Here is a 22,863-nt window from a genome sequence, read left to right on the forward strand (position 1 = left end):
AAAAAAAAAAAAAAAAAAAAAAAAAAGTTTACATTTAAATAGACACAGGTAACTAGTGTTTTCAAATATTCACTGCAGCTCTAGAAAAACAGAAAAGACCTTACAGGCTTTAGTGGTATGTTTTGAAATATTGGCATAAAATTAAATAGACAAATCCCCAACCAGATGGAAACATAGTTTAACAAAATCTAAACCGAACCAAAGTTTAGCAATACCATAAAATCCTTTGTAAAATGTCTTTTCTATTATTCTAGAGCTGCGGTGAATATTGGCTCTCCATATTCGTGAGTTCCACATTCATAGATTCAGCCAACAGAAGACAGAAATCATACTAAAAAAGAATTGAATCTGTGCTGTACATGTACAGACCTTTTTCTTGTCATTATTCCCTAAACAATACAGTATAACTATGTACATGACATTTTTTGTTGTAGTTAGTATTATAAATAATCTAGAGATTATTGCAAGTATATGGGAGGGTAGGCATAGGTTGTATGAAAATACTATACCATTTTCTATCAGGCACTTGAGCATACTCAGATTTTGGTTTCCAGGGGAGATCCTAGAACCAATTTTCCATGGATACTGAGGGACAACTGTATGTATGTGTGTGTGTGTAATTTTAAAAAATAAATGTAAAACCTAGAGATGTGTAACCTAGAAATGTAAAACCAGTGATGTGGGGCAAAAGTAAAAGCACAAGAAACTGATGAGCCTCTCAGGTTTCATGGATAGTTTTTACATATGAAAGCTTGACAATCTTCCCCACAGGATGGGACTCTATGAATGTAATTGAACCTCTTGCAATAGAGAAAGCAGATGTCTTATTCTTGTAGTGTCCCTTCTAAAAAATGTTCCTCAGCTGGCCCGTACTACCAAGCATTCCATAAGACATGCATTGTGCTAAATGACTGAAGGAATTCATAACCAAGCCACTGAAGAAGGGTGTCAACTGCTACATGCACACTAGAGAATACAGCAGCAGATGACTCTGCAATCAGGCTCTCTTGTCATTATTGCCTTACACCTGCCAGACTCTGGTCCTTGATGTCCGGGAGACCAGACTTTCCACCAAGTACAGAAACAGATTGAACTATACTTTATTTCTGAGTGGAGAGCACAGATGATCCTAATTCTCCAGACCACTGTTAGTTACAAAGTGAAATTTAAAGCTAACATAGGCCGGGCACGGTGGCTCACACCTGGAATCCCAGCGTGTTAGGAGGCCAAGCCGGGTGGATCACTTGAGGTCAGGAGTTTGAGACCAGCCTGGCCAAAGTGGTGAAACCCCATCTCTACTAAAAATACAAAAATTAGCCGGGCATGGTGGTGGGCGTCTGTAATCCCAGCTACTCAGGAGGCTGAGGTGGGAGGATCGCTTGAGCCCAGGAGGCGGAGGCCACAGTGAACCGAGATTGTGTCACTGCACTCCAGCCTGGGTGACAGAGTGAGACTCTGTCTCAATAAACAAACAAACAAATAAAAATAAATAAATAAATAAAATAAAGCCAACATAGAAAGAGGCAGGGATGTGAAGACTAAAGTTGTTTTTTCTCAACTTCTTAATGACCTTGCACAAAAAAGAGAGAATTCAAGTTTGCTTAGTGAATTGGATGGAATGAGGTTTAAGAGACAACTTAAGACTGTTACAGGATGATTGTGCGGGTAACACTAACATCCTAACAGATAAGCCTCGGTGATCTCGTCCTCCTTTCCAGCATGCCAGCAGTGATGTGCTCTATATTTCCTGCTCTCCTCCAAGCTGCTTGCTCCGTGACTTGGTATTGCTGTATCACCAGGACCAAATGGTTTACCTCCTAGATATTCTGTAATTTGTGATCTGAAGCAGGAGATGGGCTCAAACCTGTCTGATTGATGAGTCATAAGTGCGTCCACTTAATTCCAGCAATGTACAAAGACATTATTTGCATCACATTTAGTACCATTATTTGTGAAATGCCTACTTTTACAAGTGATTGTGTTGATTGGGGTCTTAAAGTTTCTTAAATTCAACTGATTCTGCCTATCTTGATGTCAAGGGGAATTTGTCGGGAGATTTTGGAGTCTCCTAGGGAATCAAAAGGGAAACAAAAGAGCCAAATAGTGGAAGACCAGGAACCCAAGTGCCCGTTCCAGGGCCTGAGCAGCCTGGCCAGGACCTCCTCCTAGGGTCCAGCCAGCTCTAAAGACTTCTAGACCTGTCTCTCAAGAACAAATGTCACAAATCCGGGGCAAGACATTGATTGGCCCAGACTGGGTCAGCAGTCCACCTCTAGACCCATCAGCTATGGCTAGGGCAGGAGTGGATCTAGGTTTTATGGGGACTGAAACTCACACAATTTGGAAAGCGCCCCCCTTGAAATAACTAAGACGTCTGTTTTACATTGTACAAATACAATGCCCACAGCACTCCAAAGAAATCAGGACAGAAGAAATTACAAATACAAAGTGCCTACAGCCACTCTCAAGAGAGGAAGTGAGATGGAAGAAAAATCAAAGTGGGAAGAAGAGCCTGTGGTCTTAAATTGTTGTGGTTGAAGAGGTGGATTATTCTCTTTGCAATTCTTATAAAAACATTTGGCCATGTTAACACAGTTTTAGGGTCTCTCCTAAGACTTTGGAAGGAACTCATGCACTGAGGGGCACTGAAACTTTTTTTTTTTTTTTTTTGAGATAGAGTCTCACTCTTTTGTCTAGGCTGAAGTGCAGTGGTGCAATCTTGGGTCACTGCAACCTCTGCCTCCCAGGTTCAAGCGATTCTCCTGTCTCAGCCTCCTGAGTAGCTGGGACTACAGGCGCACACGACCACGCCTGGCTATTTTTATGTTTTTAGTAGAAACTGGGTTTCACCATGTTGGCCAGGCTGGTCTCGAACTCCAGTGATCTGTCTGCCTCAGCCTCCCAAAATGCTGTAATTACAAGTGTGAGCCACCGCACCCGGCCAGGGGCACTGAAACTTAAGCATCATTTGTTTCACGGAAGGGGCAGGGCAAATCTTTTTTTTTTTGTTTTTTTTTTTTAATTAAGTGATAAACTATAGGAAGAGAGCAATTCTTCAAAAAAGGGAGAGGTTGCAAAGACAGAATAACAGCAGACCACTATCTTATCCTGCACCTTCAGAGATGGAAACTTCTTGCTGCATCCTCACATGGCGGAAGGAAGAAATCCTTTGTCCTCACATCATGGGAGGGGCAGTGGGAGTAGGGCACTCCCGTCAACCTTTTATAAGGGTACTAATCCTGCTTATGAGGGCAGAGACCTAATGACTTAATCACTTCCAAAAAGGTCCTACCTTTTACATTTTATTTTTATTTTTTATTTTTGAGACAGGGTCTTGCTCTGTTACCCAGGCTAGAGTGCAGTGGTGTGATCATAGCTCACTGCATCCTCAACCACCTAGGCTCAAGCGATCCTCCATCCTCAGCCTCCCAAGGAGCTGGGACTATGGGTGCACACTACCACACTCAGTTAATATTTCTATTTTTTGTAGAGATGACATCTCACTATGTTGCCCTGGCTGGTCTTGAACTCATGAGCTCAAGTGATCCTCCCACTTCAGCCTCCTAAAATGTTGATATTACAAGTGTGAGCCACTGTGCTTGTCTGAGGACATGTTCATGTCAAAGCCAAAGTTCTTTTTGCTCCATCATGCTACCCAGCTTACAATTTTGGACTTACAATTTTTGTGAGGATTTATGAACAGTCATTCAATCAGTATGTGTGACTAGGTCTTCTTCATAATCTCAATCAAATTATTTAATTAATGACCAAATAACTATTTTTTTTAAGTCAAGGAAGAAAAGAATGGCCTTGCCTTTTGGAGAATCAAAGAGCCCAGAAGTCTGAATGAATCTTCTCTCAGGTGAGATTGTTGTTTGGAGTATGTGTTTAACTTGCTAATCAAAACATTTTTACATTGCAACTTGTTTTCTTAATTTGTTTTCTCTACTAATGGCTTTGAACTGAGTTCTGTTAATCTTATGTATGCAATAAGGAAGAAAGTATTTTGAGAGAACTTTTCTCAATTCAAATCAGTTAAATAGTATAGTTTTTCTAATTTTCTATATATTACTGGACATATAGATGTCACAATATAGATAAATAATTCATTAAAATTAAATTCAAAAACATCTGTTGAAGTCTGGTTCTGTGTAGGACACTATGTTTAGGCCCTATGATGGATACAAAGATGAGTAAGTCATAGATCCTGTCCTTGAGAAGCCGATTCTAACCAAGATATACAGCATTTGCACAAATAAAGAAAATACAGGCCGGGCGCGGTGGCTCAAGCCTGTAATCCCAGCACTTTGGGAGGCCGAGACGGGCGGATCACGAGGTCAGCAGATCGAGACCATCTTGGCTAACACGGTGAAACCCCGTCTCTACTAAAAAATACAAAAAACTAACCGGGCGAGGTGGCGGGCACCTGTAGTCCCAGCCACTCGGGAGGCTGAGGCAGGAGAATGGCATAAACCCGGGAGGCGGAGCTTGCAGTGAGCCGAGATCCAGCCACTGCACTCCAGCCTGGGCGACAGAGCGAGACTCCGTCTCAAAAAAAAAAAAAGAAAGAAAATACATAGTCCACATGCTCAGTGTCCTGAATGAGTCTGAGCAATTTGCAAAGAGATTTGAAGAGGAGACAGATGATATTCAGTTGTGGGGAGACGTCAAGATGCCTAGTGACAGTTGGTAAAGGAATAGGGCGCCTGGAGATGGGAACACTGCAGTTGGAGGAATAGTGGAAGAGGAGATCCAAGCAGGAAAGAAATGGAACACGTGTTAGCCCCGTGGGATTGAAAATGGGACCTGAAAATGAAATGGAGACCATACTTTGGAGGGTCTTAAAGTCCAGATGAAGACTTTACATTTCATTTCACAGGATATGAAAAAACTATTGAAAGTTTTGATCATGAGAATGATACAAAAAACATTACTACAGAAAAATAATCCGACGATTGTGCTTAAAATGGATTGAAGTGGGGAAAGACCAGAGATTGGTGGAAAGTCATTAGAATGTGAACTGGGGTAGTGGTAGCAAGAATAAAGAAAATGGGATGGATGGAAGAGACATTTCATAGGCAGAATCCACAGTACTAACATTTGATTGAAACAGGAGAGATGGAAAGAGAAACTACTGTGGTTTCCAGCTGGGGTGACTGAATAATGATCCCCTTCAAAGAAATAAGGATGTCAGAAGGGATCACGCTCAAGTACTGGTTTAAATAGGTTAAGTTTGAGGTCCTAGTGGGCTTATCTGGTGGAGAAGTTCATCTGGCAGTTGAAAATTTCAGTCTGGAAGGTGGGAAAGAAGTCTAGGTAAATTTAAAAAGGAGGAAAAGGAATTGTGTTTTTTGTTTGTTTGTTTTTGTTTTTTTGAGACTGAGTCTTGCTCTGTCACCCAGGCTGGAGTGCAGTGGTATGATCTCTGCTCACTGCAACTTCTGCCTCCCAGGTTCAAGCAATTTTCCTGCTTCAGCTTCCTGAGTATCTGGGATCACAGGCGCCCACCACCATGCCTGTCTAATTTTTTGTGTTTTTACTAGAGATAGGGTTTTGTCATGTTGACCGGGCTGATACTGAACTCTTGACCTCAAGTGATCTGCTCACCTTAGCCTCCCAGTGTTGGGATTACAGCATGAGCCACTGCACCTGGACAAAAAAAAAAAAAAAAAATAGAGTTTCTTAAGTTGCATAAATGTTGGCATAAGTAAGTTAGATACTGGATTTTTTTTTCTTTTCTTTCTTTCTTCTTTTTTTTTTTTTGTTGGTTGAGCGGGAGTCATCGCTCTGTGTCGCCCAGGCTGGCAGTTGCAGTGGCCGGATCTCAACTCACTGCAAGCTCCGCCTCCCGGGGGTTTAACGCCATTCTCCGTCTCAGCCTCCCGAGTAGCTGGGACTACAGGCGGCCCGCCACCTCGCGCGGCTAGTTTTTTGTATTTTTAGTAAGGACAGGGTTTCACCGTGTTAGCCAGGATGGTCTCGATCTCCTGACCTCGTGATCCGCCCGTCTCGGCCTCCCAGGCTTGAGCCACCGCGCCCGGCCTTTCTTTTTTTTTTTATTTTTTTTATTTTTTTTTATTTTGAGATGGAGTCTTGGACTGACACCCAGGCTGGAGTGCAGTGGCTCGATTTCGGCTCACTGCAATCTCCGCCTCCCGGGTTCAACTGATTCTCCTGCCTCAGCCTCGCGAGTAGCTGGGATTACAGGTGCCCGCCACCACGCCCAGCTGCTTTTTGTATTTTAAGTACAGATGGGGCTTCACCACGTTGGCCAGGCAGACCTCGAACTCCTGACCTCGTGATTCGTCCGCCTTGACCTCCTAAAGCACTTGGATTACAGGCATGAGCCACCGTGCCTGGTCAAAGTGTGATACTGTTACACACTTTCTCTAGATATTAGAAGAAAGAGGGGATTGTAGGATTCTGGGAGCTGCCAGTCAAGGGATATAGAGGCATAGGGAAAATTAATATGAATTGGATCCTAGAAAGACAGGTCATAGCAAGGGGAAATATCCAGATTAGAAAAGCATTGCAAAATGCTGTTCAGAAAAAGCGAAATCCTACCTGGGGATATTCACAAACCCGTGGTGGGCCATGCTGTGTTTCTTAGCTCGCTGGGGAGGGACCTTTTCTCACTGCCCTTTCTGTCATTCTCACCCTGTCTCACAGTTTGAACAAGAGGACCTATGAGTTCTCTTCCAAACCGAAATTTCATTATTATTATAACTTCTTAGGAAGTTTCTTTTTCCTAAACACATTGCAAATTTGCTTTGTAGAATTTTAACCTTAGGGCCAATTATTCTGGATAAGAAAATTGTTGGACAGTGGCCACAGTAACTAATTTTCTTAAAGATGCTTAAGTTCAAGGTTAAGGAGTTAGCTATAGTGTTCCTGTCAGAGTTCTCAAGGCTTTGGAGGGTCTGATTATATTTGAAGCTAAACATCAAAAAATTTACCAAGACAGAATTGTCTAATGTGTTCTATTTAGCATTGCAAACCATAGCTTAAAAATGCGCATTGAGACCCCTTTAAAATGCTGGCATTGGAGAAGGAACCAACAGCCTGTGTAGCTGAATTCCTTTCACCAGATTTCTCAAGGGGTGCTGCTGGCATTTGTGTGGTACCATTTGTACTTGTGCAGAATGGGGCCACACACTGTGAAACTGCAGCTTCCCTGGCTTTTGTCCACCAAGTGCCAGTAATGCTCCCCATTTATCGTGGCAACTAAAAAACACCACTACACATTTTCTTTTTAAAAATTTTTACTTTATTTATGTTAAGTTCTGAGATACATGTGCAGGATGTGCAGATTTGTTACATAGGTAAATATGTGCCATGGTCACCATGCATTTTCATGGAACTACCTGGCTACTTCCAGTTCTCAACACACTTGTCAAATGGTCAAGATTTGTTTCCATTTCTCCCATTCTGTGCTCTTTCTCCCTTCTCTGTGCTGTCCTCTCTCTAGCCTTCCTTAGTATCTCAGTCTGTTTTCTGTTGCATATAACAGAATACCTGAAACTGGTTAATTTATAATGAAAAGAATGTATTTCTTACAGTTATGGACGCTGAGAAGGCCAAGGTCAAGGAGTTGTATCTGCTGAGAGCCTTCTTGCTGGTGGGGACACTCAACAGAGTTCCTAGGCCGTGTAGGACATCACATGGCGAGAGGACTGGGTGTGCAAGCTCAAGTTGTCTGTCTACTTCTTCTTATAAAGCCAGTTCCATTCCCATGATAACACATTAACACATTAACCCACTTATCCATGAATTGATTAATCCATTTATGAGGGCAGAGCCCTCACTACCCAGTCACCTCTTAAAGGCCCCACCTCTCAATACTGCCATACTGGGGATTAAACTTCAGTGTAAGTTTTGGAGGAGACAAATATTCAAACCATACCGCCTAGCAAGCATCCTTGTTCTTCCTGTAAATTTTATGTTTGGGTTTTTACTGATAACATATTGTGATAATTCCTTCCTTCCTCCCTCCCTCTTCTTTCCTGCCTTCCTTCCTTCCTTCCTTCCTTCCTTCCTTCCTTCCTTCCTTCCTTCCCTCTCTCTCTCTTTCTCTTTCTTTCTCTCTCTCTCTCTTTCTTTCTCTCTCTCTCTCTCTTTCTCTCTCTCGTTCTATCTTTGGCAGAGTCTAGCTTTGTCGCCTAGGCTAGAGTGCAGTGGCTCGATCTCGGCTCACCACAACCTCTGCCTCTCAGGTTCAAGCGATTCTCCTGCCTCAGCCTCCTGAGTAGCTGGGATTGCAGGCACCCACCACCACACCCGGCTACATTTTTTATATTTTTGGTAGAGACGGGGTTTCACCTGTTTATCAGGCTGGTCTTGAACTCCCGGTCTTGTAATCCACCTACCTCGGCTGGCGGTGGTCCTAAGTGCTGGGATTACCAGCGTGAGTCACCGTGCCCGGCACATTGTGATAATTTAATAATACAGATTTAAAATGGTTATTCCTTTGGTAGGATTTCCATTTTAGCAGGCATGAAAGCCAGCAGCTCCAGGAAAGAAGTTCTATTTGGAGAATTTTGTTGTAACAGCTTTACTGAGGTATGATTGACACACAATCAACTGTGCATATATGTTTTATTATATCTATCTCTCCATGAAACCATTACCACAATCAGTATGTATCACCCCCCTCCTCTCTACACTGTGCCCTGGAGACTTTTTTCAAGGCAGTAAACTGGGGCAATCATTAGGTCTCACCTTGATTATTTCCCATCTACCAGCACTCGTTATCTTTTATTGCCTGGTGTCTAGTGTCCTGAAGTCTATTTTTGCATATATTTTGTCCAATTTTTGGTTGTTTCAGGCGGGAGGGTACATAGGGTCCCTATTACTCCATCTTGGCTGGAGGCAGAAAAAAAATAGTAAAATTTTAGGTTTATACCCATATATAAAGAAGAGGATTTGGACTGGTGTTAGATCCTTCCTGGAGTCAGTGATGGTTCTGGAATTTCTATCAAAAAGATCTTTGGGGCAGCAATAGGGGAGGTTAGGGAATTCATTTACCTAGACTGTATGTTTGTGTGGGGTAGATTGAAACTCTTTTTTCCTTAGCAAGCACAGATACATTGCTTTTATGTGGCATAGATATTTATTTGTACTGGCTCACTCAGGGGAAGACTATTGGAGATCCTAGGGAGTGGGGGCACTAAAGTCTCCCCTTCTTTTGGCTTTTGCCTTTGGGAGCCTGCTGTTTCAGGCCAACTCGTCAATTTCATTTCCAGACTATATTAATGAAGATAATCCCGAAGTTCAGAAGGACCTCGATTATCAAAGATTCATGTATGCGTACTATTCTGCCTTTTCCATAAAGACAAAACCACACACTTTTAGAAAACTTTCTTAACAAAGTTAAGTATCCCATACAAGGTTAGTTAGAGAAGTCAACTGAATATGAGATCTCGTTTTCCCCCAGCAGTCCTTCTGTGTAAAGTTAAATAGACTGTAGGGGCTTGAATTTGCTTACCAGAAAGTTAGAATCTAGGACACTCATTTCTGCTGCTTCTTTTCTTCTTCTTCTTCTTTTTTTTTTCTTTTTTGAGACAGGTTCTGACTGCCTAGGCTGGAGTACAGTGGTGAGATTATGGCTCACTAAAGCCTCAACCTCCTAGGTAGCTGGGATTACAGGCGTGCGCCACTATGCCCAGCTCCACTGCTGCTGCTTAATGTGGTGTTACTGCTTTGAGATTCTACACTCTTATTATATGCTGACTAGGCGATGTGAGGACTTAGCCTAGATCTTCTGGGGTGTGGAAATAAAGCTGACTTGGAATAATGGGAAAAGTCCATGTTTATTTCTATTTTGGCCATGTATAAGAATCTCCCAAGGGCTCCTGGAGAGTACAGACTCCTAGACTTTACTCCAGGCTGTTGAATCCTCAGCTTTAGGGACAGGGTTCAGTTGTCTGTTTTTGGTAGCTACCTAGATGATTCTGTTAGCTAGCTACCAAGGTTTGAGAATTGCTGGCCTAAATAATCTACAACGACATCAATCTTCCCCTGGAGTATTGGAACTCCTGAGTTCATAATATGTCTCTAACTCACCCATCAACTTTTATCTCCACGGCCAAAACCCCACTATCATCTCTCATCACTTCTGCAACATCTGTAACTACACCCTCCACCTCCATTCTCAGCAGCTGTCTACCTCTGCCTGAATCCATTAGCCACCTTAAAGCCAAAATGATCTTTTCCAAATGTCCCTTTCTTGCTTAAAACCTTTCAGTGGTATTCCATTGCACAGCAAATAAACCTTTTACCACATCTTGACATCCCTGCAAGACCTGGCCATTGCCTACCACTCCAGCTTGATCTCTTACTTCTCTCACTCATCTCAGCAGAGCACCGCAAACTCTTTCCAGCTCAGACCTTTGAACTTCTTACCTCTCTTAACATTGCTTTTCACATGGCTCACTCTTTCTCGTCCTTCAGATCTTAGCTTAAATGTCTGCATCCCAGAGAGGTCTTGCTTGATCACCTAGTTTGAAGTATGCCACCTGTCAACACACACAGGTTTTCTTTATCAGACTGCTTTGCTGATTTCATTGCCCTTTCATAAGTTATAACTACATGTTCATTGCTTACTGTCTGTCTTCCCACTAGAATGCAAGCTCCATGAGAGCTGAGACCTAGATATTCTTGTGCACTGATATATTCCTAGTGTTGTCCCAGTGCTTGGTACATACTAGGTGCTTAATATTTGTTGAATGAATAATCATATTCTTTACAACCTAGCCTGGCTTGCATAATATTGGCTTGTGGGAGTGTGATTTGCTCTAAATCCATGTAATAATAAACCATGTTTGGGCAGAGTTGATGTATTTCCAATATTGCCCTGAAGAATGTGACTTATGAGCTTCTCGGGGGAGGGCTCTGCCTTGTAGCAGGGCACTGAGCGAAATTCTTAACATGGTCTCTGTAATTGGAAGGATTGAGGGAGGGGCAGTTCTAGGAATAGGCAGCCACATGCTCCCGGACTGAAGTCTTCATTTCAGCATGTAATTCCCCACATTTCTAGGATACTTTGAGAGTTCCATTGTTTTCCTCCAATTTAGAAAATAAAAGAGGTTTTAGTTCATGTTTGCAGCTGAGTGTGATGGCTCATGCCTGTAATACCAGCACTTTGGGAGGCCAAGGTGGTTAGACTGTTTGAGCACAGGAGTGCAAGACTGGCCTGAGCAACATGGACAAACTCCATCTCTTAAAAAAAAAAAAAAAAAAGCAACAATTAGCTGAGCTGGTGGCATGTCCCTCTAGTCCAAACTACTCACACCACTGCATTCCAGCCTGGGTGACAGAGTAAGACCCTGTCTTGGCAAAAAAAAAAAAAAAAAGTAAATGTTTGCAATAGTTGTTTTAGGTTACTGTGGAGGTTAAAACTCTGTTAAAAGTGACAGAAATGCATTTTAGGTTTAAAAAGGGAATTTATAGGAATTACTGGGTCAACTCATGAAATTCAGTATTCATTCAACACGTATATTTAGAAATGGAAATATATAAAGATATAGATGTAGACATAGATCTATCTGTCAGTCTAATCTGGCATATTCGAATTGCTGGGCTCTGTGTTCTATTTTAAAGGTATTAATACTTAGTAAAGTTCAGAAATGGAATCCTGGGAACGTAGGAATGGTAAGAACGGAATTTAGACACAGCTGGAACTGGGGGCTTGAGTGTCCCAGGAATCGGTCCCTGTCTCCTTCTCTGATGTTTGTTTGTCAATTGCATCTTCTGTCCCTGAACACCACATCCTCCATGGGGCAGCAAACGAGTCACTGACTGTCTTAAATTCACATTTTACAGCTTCCACCCACCAGACAAAGGTTAACTCACCCACTTTCTTATATTGAATTTTTAAATCCTGAAGAAAGTTTCTGGTTGCCTAGCTTGAGTAAATGACACACTGCTGAAAAATATTCACCACAGCCGACAGATAGGGTCTTTAAAAACATGGCAGCTTCTGTGTGCTCTGTGTGTAGAGGAGAGAAGTAGTTTCCAGACAAAGAGGGTGAAGAGGGAGCTGGGTCTACTGTCCTATAGTTTTCTAGCACTGTCATCTCCGTAATTAAACATTTGAGTCAGAAGCCTAAACAAAAGGCAGGGTGGGATAGAAAACACTAAGTAGAGGACTAAAGGACGTTATCATGTACAGAGATTTGAAGCACCTCCTAGGTGCCATGTTTTAGGCCTAATGATGAGAAGCTGCAGGTCACAAGACGGATGTTGTTACCTTGGGACATCAGACTTACATAAGGTGTGTATGATTACTTTTCAGGGTAATAGTAAACAACAGGCCTTTAAATACCTCTTGCATATTCCTCTCTCATAGTAGATAAACATATAGGCTCTGGAGCTATACTGGCTGACTTCAAATCCTGACTCTGCCTTAAGCTAGCTATTTAATCTTTCCAGGCTTGACTCTTCTCATAGGTGGAAGGGCTCATAATAGTACCTATCCCACAGGCATGACATGTAAGGGCTAAATCATGTACATAAAAGGTACTTAAACTCTGTGTGGCACATAGTGAGTCTGTATTATTATCAAACGTAGCTCTTTTGTTACTGCTGATGATCAGTAAGTCAATCACAGAATAATCACTATTCAGCATCCTCAGAATCTTTGATCAAGCCCGTGGGGGGCTTTCTTCTTTTTCTACTCTCACTAGTAATACTGTATTATTTAAAAAATAAAAATGCTGTTGTGCAATAATATGGCATGAGGTACCATTCTTAATTTTCTAAGAATTTCTTATACAATAGATTGTTCTAGTTCTATTATGGGACCAAGTCCTGTGTTTATGTAAATATACTATGTGTGTAAATGTATGAATCCAGGGTATTTAGAAACTCAAGAGTAAAGATTCAAAGACTTCAATATTTGTTCTAAGTCTTTATTCTTGATATTTCTCAAAATAAACTGAAAATATTAGATAGATATATTCTCTCTTTTTTTTTTTTTTCCAGATAGGGTCTCACTTTGTCACCCAGGCTGGAGTGCAGTGGTGCGATCTCATTGCAACCTCCACCTCCCAGGTCCAATCGATTCTCGTGTGTCAGCCTCCCAAGTAGCTGGGATTATAGGCATGTGGCACCACGCCCAGCTAATTTTTGTATTTTTAGTAGAGACGGGGTTTTGCCATGTTGGTCAGGCTGGTCTTGAACTCCTGGTCTCAAACAATCCGCCCACCTCAGCCTCCCAAAGTGCCAGGATTACAGGCATGAGTCGCCATGCCCAGTGATATATTCTCTTATATATTAATACAATTTTCTCAGTTTATTACTGTTAACAAATATTTATAAAAATATAAAAAAAATTATTGAGCATTGAGATAGAATCAACATACTTTCTTCCTCTCCTCTTTACTCTCCTCCATCCTTTTATTCCTATCTTCTTTTCCTTTTTGCCCCTCCCTGCCTTCCATTTATATACCTGTTTGAAAATTTTCACTGCATGTATAGTCAGGAGCAGAATTGTTTGGTACATTCTATATATTAATCTGCTTGTTGTTTTTAGACATTCCGAATATCACCTCCCATTTTGTTAGCTACCTGTTAGCTTTATCTATGTGGTGTCTTTATTGACTATCATTTTAATTTTGATATTAATAAAATTAATCAAGAAGGTTTTGATTCAGATCAAGTTGGAGTAAGCACACTTTCCTCCACCTTTCCCACTGAATGCAAGTAAAAATCCTGAATGGAATACATACAACAATTGATTGCCTGATTTTTGAAAAAATCAATCTTCTCCATAGAATTTAAGTAAGACCCAGAATCCCATAATATTCAAAATGTCCCAGATGCAATAAAAATTGCTTGACATTTGGAGAGCTAGCAAAATTTCAACATTTTATGAAGGACAACAGATAACAATCCCAAGATGACACAGATGTTTGAAGTACAAAAGATTTTTTTTTTCTTTATTAATAGAAATGGGGCCTTGCTGTGTTGGCCAGGTTGGTCTTGAACTCCTGGGCCTCAAGTGATCCTCCCACCTCAGCCTCCCAAAGTGCTGGGATTACAGAAATAAGCCACCATGCCTGGCCCAACCAAAGACTTTAAGGCAACTATTATAACCATGCTCCAAGAAATAATTATGAACCCCTTTGAAGCAAATGGAAAGACAGAAAGTCTCAGCAGAGAAATAGAAGACATAAAAAAGGGACCAAATGGAAAGTTTAGAATGAAAAACATACTGCAATAACTGAAATTTTAAAAATTCACTGAATGGCTCAATAGCTGGAATGGAGATGACAGAAGAAAGTCATTGAATTTGAAGATAGATGAATAGAAATTATCTAGTCCGAACAAAAGAGAATAAAGATTGAAGGAAAAGACAAACAGAATCTCAGGGTATTGTGTGGCAGTATGAAAGATCTAGTATTCATGTCTTCAGAGTCTCGGAAGCAGAGGAGAAAAGTATAGTGCAGAAAATAGCCAGGCACAATGGCTCATGCCTGTAATCCTAGCACTTTGGGAGGCCTAGGCAGGAGGATTGCTTGAGCCCAGGAGTTCAAAACCAGCGTGGGTAACATAGTGAGACTCTGTCTCTAAAAAAATTAATTAATTATTTAATTAAATGTAAAAAAATTAATGAAAAGAAAAAGTATTTGGAGGAATAATGACAGAAAATTCTCCAAATTTGGCAAAAGACATACACTTATAGGTTCAAGAAATTCAGTGAACCCAAAAAAGATAAACTCAAAAAAATTCCACACCCAAACACATCATGATCAAACTGCTGAAAAAAAGGAAATTAAAAGATATTTAGAACTTAATGACAATACATATCAAAGTGCATGCAACTGAGCTAAAGCAGACTTTAGAGGTCTGCTCTAAAGCTATATTTATAAATTTTACTGTATTCACCAAGAAATGAGAGGTTAAAAAATTAGTGAGTTAAATATTCCAGTTAAGAAACTGTAGGCTGGGGCAGGGTGCAGTGGCTCACAGCTGTAATCCCAGCACTTTGGGAGGCTGAGACAGGGGGATTGCTTGAACCCAGGAGTCTGAGACCAGCCCTGGCAACATAGTGAGACCCCATCTCTACAAAAAAGTTTTAAGTTTATAAAAATGAAAGAGAGATTTCAAGCTGGGAACAGAGGTTCATGCCTGCAACCCCAGCAATTTCAGAGACTGAGGCAGGAGGATCACTTGAGGATAGGAGTTTAAGAACAGCCTGGGCAATGTAGTGAGACATTCATCTCTACAAAACAAAGTAGTTTTCTACTATCGTAGCGGTTCTAATCTCATGGGAGAGAGAAGATAACTTAATGTAAAAGGATAAACTTCCCCCCAAAATTATTGAAATAAAAAAAAAGACAAACCATCAACTCAAGGCAATATAGGGTAATAGTAATAGCTTGCACATATTGTTTCCAGTTTTGCAAACTCACTGCATGTATCCTCACAGAAACCTTATGAGATGGGTGCTATTATTGTTTCTGTTTTAAAATTAGGAAATGAAGTCCTAGGTCCACTAAGATGTCAAAGACAAAATAAGCATAGATTTAGTTTTATTTGTGATACTAGAATTGAGAGAAGTGGTCTGAAAAGCTGAGCAGAGGAGGTTGATTTTATAGGCAGAGAAAGGCTGAAGCAAGCTGAAACGAGACAAAAATTGGACTACTTGTTTCAAAGCTACTGTTCTTAGAGGGTTAAAACAGAGGACACTACTTCATTATTGACTTAGGTTGACTGGAATCTGTTTTTCTGGAAAACTGGTCAGTTTCCAAGTTCAGTTTGATTACTGGTACTAAGCACAAGGGACTCCCTTCTGTTTTGGTCTGTTCTGCTGGGGCCTCACACAGGAGGCTAGTTGAAAACAATGGCCTCTCATAAACTTTGTTTAACAAAGGTCACATAACCATTAAGTGGCAGAGCCAGGATTGGAATTTAGGTCTCACCAAACTCTGCAACTTCTAAGCTTCCTCAACGTGTTTCCTTGTGCAGCAAAGTAAAGAAAGGTCATGGTCTGCTGGAGAGAAAAGGGAAGGTAAAGGACACAGCATTGATTCTGAAAAAAGTGCTGATGCTATTGGGAAAATCAGAAGAGTATTAGCAGAAGGGGAATTAAAGAAAATACCATTTTAAAAAATCTCAGGCCAGGCACAGTGGCACAGGCCTGTAATCCCAGCACTTTGGGAGGTGGGGCTGGAGGTGGGCAGATCACTTGAGCCCAGGAGTTTGAGACCAGCCTGGGCAACATAGTGAGACCCCATCACTGCAAAAGAATACAAAAATTAGCTGGCCACAGTGGCATGAATCTGTAGTCCCAGCTACTCAGGAGGCTGAGGTGGGAGGATCACATGAGCCTGGGAGGTGGAGGTTGCAGTGAGCCCAGATCGTACCACAGTACTCCAACCTGGGTGATAGAGTGAGACCCTGTCTCAAACAAACAAATAAACAAACAAAACCCCTCTCTTCGTATCCCTATTTGAATAGATTTTTGTTTATAGGATCCATTGGCAATGTACAATTAAAGGACAATTAGGTTTCAAAACTAGAATGAAAAAGTCCTTTCAGTGGAAATATCGGGCTCCATGAAGGACAGGCACCATGCTTTCAATATACAAAGTGCTTCATTATATGAAATAAAATATATTTCAGAAATACAGTTTATTTCTGAAAACAGAAAAGTATACCAAAAGATTGCTGTATCACATCTCCTGTAGTCAATGGGTTATTGCCAGCGAGGTGAAATGACTTCCTTGTTTTAACAAGCATTCCTTTTGTGAGAAAACATTTGTGTTCAGAGTCTTAAACTACCAGTTCTCTTTGTTGCTTACTGTGAAATTTTGCACGTCATGTTTAACACTAAATTCTACCTGACAGGGACCAGCAGGAGAGCAGTACACCATCCAAGGACTCAACTCTCTGTCCTCATCCAGGCGTCAAAAAGCTGTCCCTTCATGGCCAAGGTGCCTTTCGACCCTTACCTTCCCCCTCCAGGAGGAGCTCTCAGTCTGCACCAGCAACTGGCAAGGCTGTCAGTGAGCCATCTTGCACAACAAACACAAAAGAACCCCAGGGACTTCCAGATCACAACAACTCCATAAGTGAAATTCCTTTCAAGTGCAGTGGGAACGGAAATGAGTTTTACTTAGGAAATTCCCTCCTAGATTCCCCTTCGCAGAGCGACTCAAATTTAGAGAAAAAGGAGTCAGAACTTCATTTGTATGTTATTTCCACAACCTCATCAATATTCCTGCACTTAAAAAGTTCATGGAACAATTATAATATTCTAAGTGTACCCCTAAGTAAACCTTGACCTGAATTTTTATTTATTTTATTTTTTAGAGTAAATAAGCCCTCCTCCCTCCTTTACCTCCCATTTTGGACATTTAGCCTTGGAATTTAATAATATTTTGAAAAACAAAATGTACTGAACAATTAAGGAGATGATTTTATTTAGGTGATTGCAATAGGGAAAAATGCTCATTCATGAGCAGTTTCTGGACGGGCACGGTGGCTCATGCCTGTAATCCCAGCACTTTGGGAGGCCGAGGTGGACGGATCACTTGAGGTCAGAAGTTCGAGACCAGCCTGGCCAAGATAGTGAAACCCTGTCTCTAGTAAAAAATACAAAAATAAACTGAATGTGGTGGCGCGCGCCTGTAATCCCAGCTATTTGGGAGGTTGAGAATCACTTGAACTCGAGAGGTGAAGGTTGCAGTGAGCTGAGACTGCGCCACTGCACTCCAGGGCAACAGAGGGAGACTCTGTCTTAAAAAACAAAACAAAACAAAACAAACAAACAAACAAACACCTGGGGTTTTGTAGAGGCAAGTAAGTAAGGTGAGTCAAGGAAGTCATGAAGAAGGAGGGAGATAGGTCTTATCTTGGAATATGTGTGAGCAGGTGGTCTTTTGCAGTTGCTGGGGTGACAAAGACCTCAGGTAAGGTTCAACGTTGTCAGTATTGCTTAGCTGTGCTATTGAAAGTGGGTTGATGGAGGAGACCTTGTTATAGGATCAGATATCTAGAGATCACTAGGCTAAGTCCTTATTTTATAAACGAGGTAACTGAAACACAAATGTTTTTTCTTTTTTCTTTTTTTTTGAGATGGAGTTTTGGTCTTGTTGCCCAGGCTGGAGTACAGTGGTGTGATCTCGGCTCACTGCAACCTCTACCTCCCGGGTTCAACTGATCTCCTGCCTCAGCCTCCTGAGTAGCTGGGATTATAGGTGCCCACCACCAAGCCTGGCTAATTTTTGTATTTTTGGTAGAGAAGGGGTTTTGCCATGTTGGTCAGGCTGGTCTCGAACTCCTGACCTCAGGTGATCCACCTGCCTTGGCTTCCCAAAGTGCTGTGATTACAGGCGTGAGCCACCACGCCTGGCCGAAACACAACATTTTAAAGTAATTTAGTCAAGATTATATAACTTTAGGGACAGAGTCAGAACTCCCATTTAGGGACCTTTTTATTACAATCGATTTAAAAAATAAGTAATTATTAAAAGAGTAATAGAATCCCTTTATCTTCAGTAGTATATACTTTTTATTATTAATCTTTCAATATAATAATAATAATTATAAAGGGCTATTTCAGTCAGAAGAAACTAGGAAGCCAGGGTTTTATAAATGGCTAAAATTATGAAAGATTACAAGACAATCCTTAATTTTTTTCTTATACTACTGTTTGGAAGACTTCAAATATTTAAAATTCCTTTCTAAATTTTAAACTGCTTTCTTCAAATTAAAATGTAAACAAATTACAAATAGAGGAAAACTCTGGTCTATTAAAAAAAGATCTCATATATTCTAATAGAAAAATGAAAACTTAACTGACTTTAAAAGATCTATGTGAAGACTTCAAAATAACTGTTTATGCTTCCCTGAATTGCCCAGCTTCAGGTTTTAGCACTACTTTTAAATTACGCAGCAGAGGCATGGTTGGAGCACTCAGGCTGGCGAACTCATTACCTGCTAAGCTATAAATAGTCTTTGCAATAATAAATGCAATAACAATAACTAATATCTATTGTTAATTTCCTACTAGATAATAACAATAGAATGGAGCCTGATGCTTCATGGATATTAACTTGTTTAATTTTTACAACAACCCTATGAGGTAGGACTGTTATTCTCATTTTATAGATGAGGAAATTGAGGCACAGAGAAATTAAATGATATATGCAAAGTCACATAGCTAGTGTAGAGCTGGGATTTGAATCTAGGTAGTCCGATTTTTTTTTTTCTATGACCATTGAAATAAATGTGGGTGGAGGAAAACTATCTTTATGAGTTGGTAGATACTATCATTGAAAATAACGTTCTCTTAGCCAGATGTGGTGGCATGCACCTACAGTACTAGTTACTCCAGAGGCTGAGACAGAAGGATCATTTGAGCCCAGGAGTTAGAAGCTCTGCTACACACTACTGCACTCCAGCCTGGGCAATAAGCAAGACCCCATCTTTAAAATAAAAAGTAAGGCCAGGCATGGTGCCTTATGCGTATAATCCCAGTACTTTGGGAGGCTGAAGCAGGTGGATTGCCTGAGCTCAGGAATTCGAGACCAGCCTGGACAACATGGTGAAATCCCATCTCTACAAAAAATACTAAAAATTAGCCAGGCATGTGGTGTGCGTGTACTTGGGAGGCTGAGAGGAGTATTACTTGAGCCTGGGAGGTGGACGTTGTAGTGAGCCAAGATTGTGCCATTTGCACTCCCGCCTGTGTAACAGAGTGAGACTGTCTGAAAATATATATATAAAATAAAATTTAAAAAATAAAATAAGTTTAAAAATTACAATAATGTTCTACCTGTTCTAACCCTCTTCCTTGAAAGATGGAAAATGAATAACCAAAATTATCACATGTAAGTGAGAAATGAAGGGTTAAAATTCATTCTACTCAACAATAAAGCTTCTTAGTTCAATAAAACACCTTTTTTTCTTTTCTCATTTTTTTTTTTTTTTTTGAGATGGATTTCGCTGTTGTTGCCCAGGGCTGGAGCGTGCGTGGCGCGATCTTGGCTCACTGGCAGCCTCTGGCCTCCCGGGTTCAAGTGATTCTCCTGCCTCAGGCCTCCTGAGTAGCTGGATTACAAGCACGCGCCACCATGGCCTGGCTAATTTTTGTATTTTAAGTAGGAGACAGGGTATTACACCATGTTGACCAGCTGGTCCTGAACTCCTGACCTCAGGTGATCGGCGCCCTGCGCTCGGCCTCCTAAAGTGCTAGGATTACAGGGGTGAGCCACTGTGTCCGGCCACATTAGACATTTCAACTTTCTCTGTACTTTTACATAAAATTAACCCAAACCATCTAATTAGAAATTACCAGCACTCATCCTGATTTTAAGGATTTCCAAAGAGCTGAGCCTCCTTCCATAATCCATTTTATCTGTAACATTCACCAAAAATAGTTACACCTGGGTTGTTAAGTGCCTTAAATTTTGTAAAGATGAAATGTGGTAATTCTTTGCCTTGTATACATTGTGAAGATAGCTGCTACAAAGCTAAATATGGGATACCCCAAATTAAAATTCTGGATTTAAAGAAAACATAAATATTTGGAGAGGGAAGAAAGGCTGCTTAAAAAAAAAAAAAAAAAAGTAGAACAATGACAAAAGTAGTAAGAAAAAGCACATATCTCCCCTGCCACCATCCACCCACTACACCACTCTGATATTAAGCACAACACAGGTTGGGTGGCTGAGGCGGGTGGATCACCTGAGGTCAGGAGTTTGAGACCAGCCTGCCCAACATGGTGAAACGCTGTCTCTACTGAAAATACAAAAATTAGCTGGCCGTGGTGGTGGGCACCTGTAATCCCAGTTACTCAGGAAACTGAGGCAGGAGAATTGCTTGAACCTGGGAGGTAGAGGTTGCAGTTAGCCAAGATCGTGCCATTGCACTCCAGCCTGGGCAACAAGAGCGAAACTCCATCTCAAAAAAAAAAAAAAAAAAAAAAAGCTTGTCTGCAGTGTCAAATCAGCAACATTTCAGAAATTCCTTCTGACATGTCTTAAACCTCAACATAAATAAAAGATTATTTAGAGAAATTGCTGAACACTGTATGTCTATTTTGAGGACCCAGAATAAATGAGAAATGGCAACACTAAAGATTTAAGGAAGAATAACTCCATAGTTACTCTTAATCTTCATACTAAAGATTTAAGGAAGAATAACTCCATAGGAAATAGTTAACAAAAGTGTTGTATATCTATGCTATGGAATACTAAATAATCATTAAAAGGATTGATATTGGTTGGATGCAGTGGCTCATGCCCGTAATCCTAGCACTTTGGGAGGCTCAGAAGGGAGGATCGCTTGAAGCCAGGAGTTCAAGACCAGTCTGGTCAACATAGCAAGACCCCATCCCCACTAAAAAATAAAAAGTAAAAAATTGGCCTGGCATGGTAGAACATGTCTGTAGTCCTAGCTCTTCAGGAGGCTGAGGCAGGAGGACTGCTTGAGCTCAGGAGTTTGAGGCTGCAGGGAGGTATGATCATGCCACTCTACTCCAACCTGGGTGACAGAGTGAGACCCTGTCTCCTTAAAAAAAAAAAAAAAAAATTTGAAGTAAATCGGTAAATCTTTTTTTTTTTTTGAGACGGATTTTCCCTCTTGTTGCCCAGGCTGGAGTGCAATGGTGCGATCTCGGCTCACCGCAACCTCCGCCTCCCAGGTTCAAGCAATTCTCCTGCCTCAGCCTCCCGAGTAGCTGGGATTATAGGCATGCGCCACCATGCCCATCTAATTTTTGTATTATTAGTAGAGACAGGGTTTCACCATGTTGGCCATGCTGGTCTCGAACTCCTGACCTCATGATCTGCCCACCTTGGCCTCCCAAAGTGCTGGGATTACAAGTGTGAGCCACCGTGCCAGGCCATAAATTGGTAAATCTATATACACAGACATGAAAAATCATCCACCATATATTAAGTTAAATCAAGTTCCAGATTAATATATGTGATATAATTTAGGATTAAATATATATTATAAAAATATATAAATACTATAAATTTATGTGTTTATAATTCATATGCCTTTATATGCCTCGAAGGACCTAAACCAAACAGATGATAGATACTTTAAAAAATGTCAGACACAAGGTCTTGCTCTGTTGCCCAGGCTGGAGTGTAGTGGCACAATCATAACTCACTGCAGCTTCCAGCTCCTGGACTCATTTGATCCACCTGCTTCAGCCTCCAAAGTAGCTGAGATTACAGGTGCGAGCCATGGCACCTGGCTCCATGATCAGACACGTTGCATAGTGGGATGGAAGGGGTAGGGAAAAATAGAGAACCTTTATCCTTTACTTTATCTAAACTGTGTGATTTTGATAAATGATTTCATTTTATAATGAGCAAGTGTTATATTTAAAACTTTTAAAAAACTAGATAAGAAAAAATTCCCTGTGGTATTATTAAACACTAGAATGAGCTTTACAAACAAATCGTGTACTATAGGAGGGCTTAAAGAATAGATATATAATATTGACTAAAGGTAGGGGGAATTGATCTTCAGTAAATAAAATTCTAACAATTTCTACTTTTCCTTTTCAGAAAGCTACCCTTTTACAAGATCCCTTCTATGCTAGTGAGTTCAGTCGCGCTATTGGAAGTCAAAAGCCATATAGGTAAGATGTGATGATGTATGATAAAGTTCTATGGGGGATTTTTCTCTCCTCTTTGCCTCTCCTTTTTTTGAGACTGAGTCTCGCTATTTCCCAGGCTGGAGTGCAGTGGCGCAATCTTGGCTCACTGTAACCTCCACCTCCTGGGCTCAAGAGATTCTCCTGCCTCAGCCTCCTGAGTAGCTAGGACTCCAGGTGCCCACCACCAAACCCGGCTAATTTTTGTATTTTTTAGTGGAGACAGGAGTTTTGCCATGTTG

At 40.9% G+C, this 22,863-nt stretch overlaps 1 protein-coding gene across 2 annotated transcripts in view; it reads left to right on the plus strand.

The window, feature by feature from the left end:
* The window catches only part of CUNH12orf56 (chromosome unknown C12orf56 homolog), a 116,238-nt gene that overhangs the window by 52,334 nt on the left and 41,041 nt on the right, over nucleotides 1-22,863 (plus strand). Inside the window, exons 3-5 of one of the 2 annotated variants that reach the window (XM_017872624.1) lie at nucleotides 3,790-3,862; nucleotides 16,852-17,264; nucleotides 22,537-22,606. In XM_017872624.1, coding sequence (XP_017728113.1) covers nucleotides 3,790-3,862; nucleotides 16,852-17,264; nucleotides 22,537-22,606 — 556 coding nt within the window. Of the gene's footprint in view, nucleotides 1-3,789; nucleotides 3,863-16,851; nucleotides 17,265-22,532; nucleotides 22,607-22,863 lie in introns of both variants that reach the window. The other variant, XM_017872615.1, reaches the window with a different exon arrangement.

The sequence above is a fragment of the Rhinopithecus bieti genome, unplaced genomic scaffold, assembly GCF_001698545.2.
Source record: "Rhinopithecus bieti isolate Rb0 unplaced genomic scaffold, ASM169854v2 scaffold_1103, whole genome shotgun sequence".
Taxonomy (NCBI): domain Eukaryota; kingdom Metazoa; phylum Chordata; class Mammalia; order Primates; family Cercopithecidae; genus Rhinopithecus; species Rhinopithecus bieti.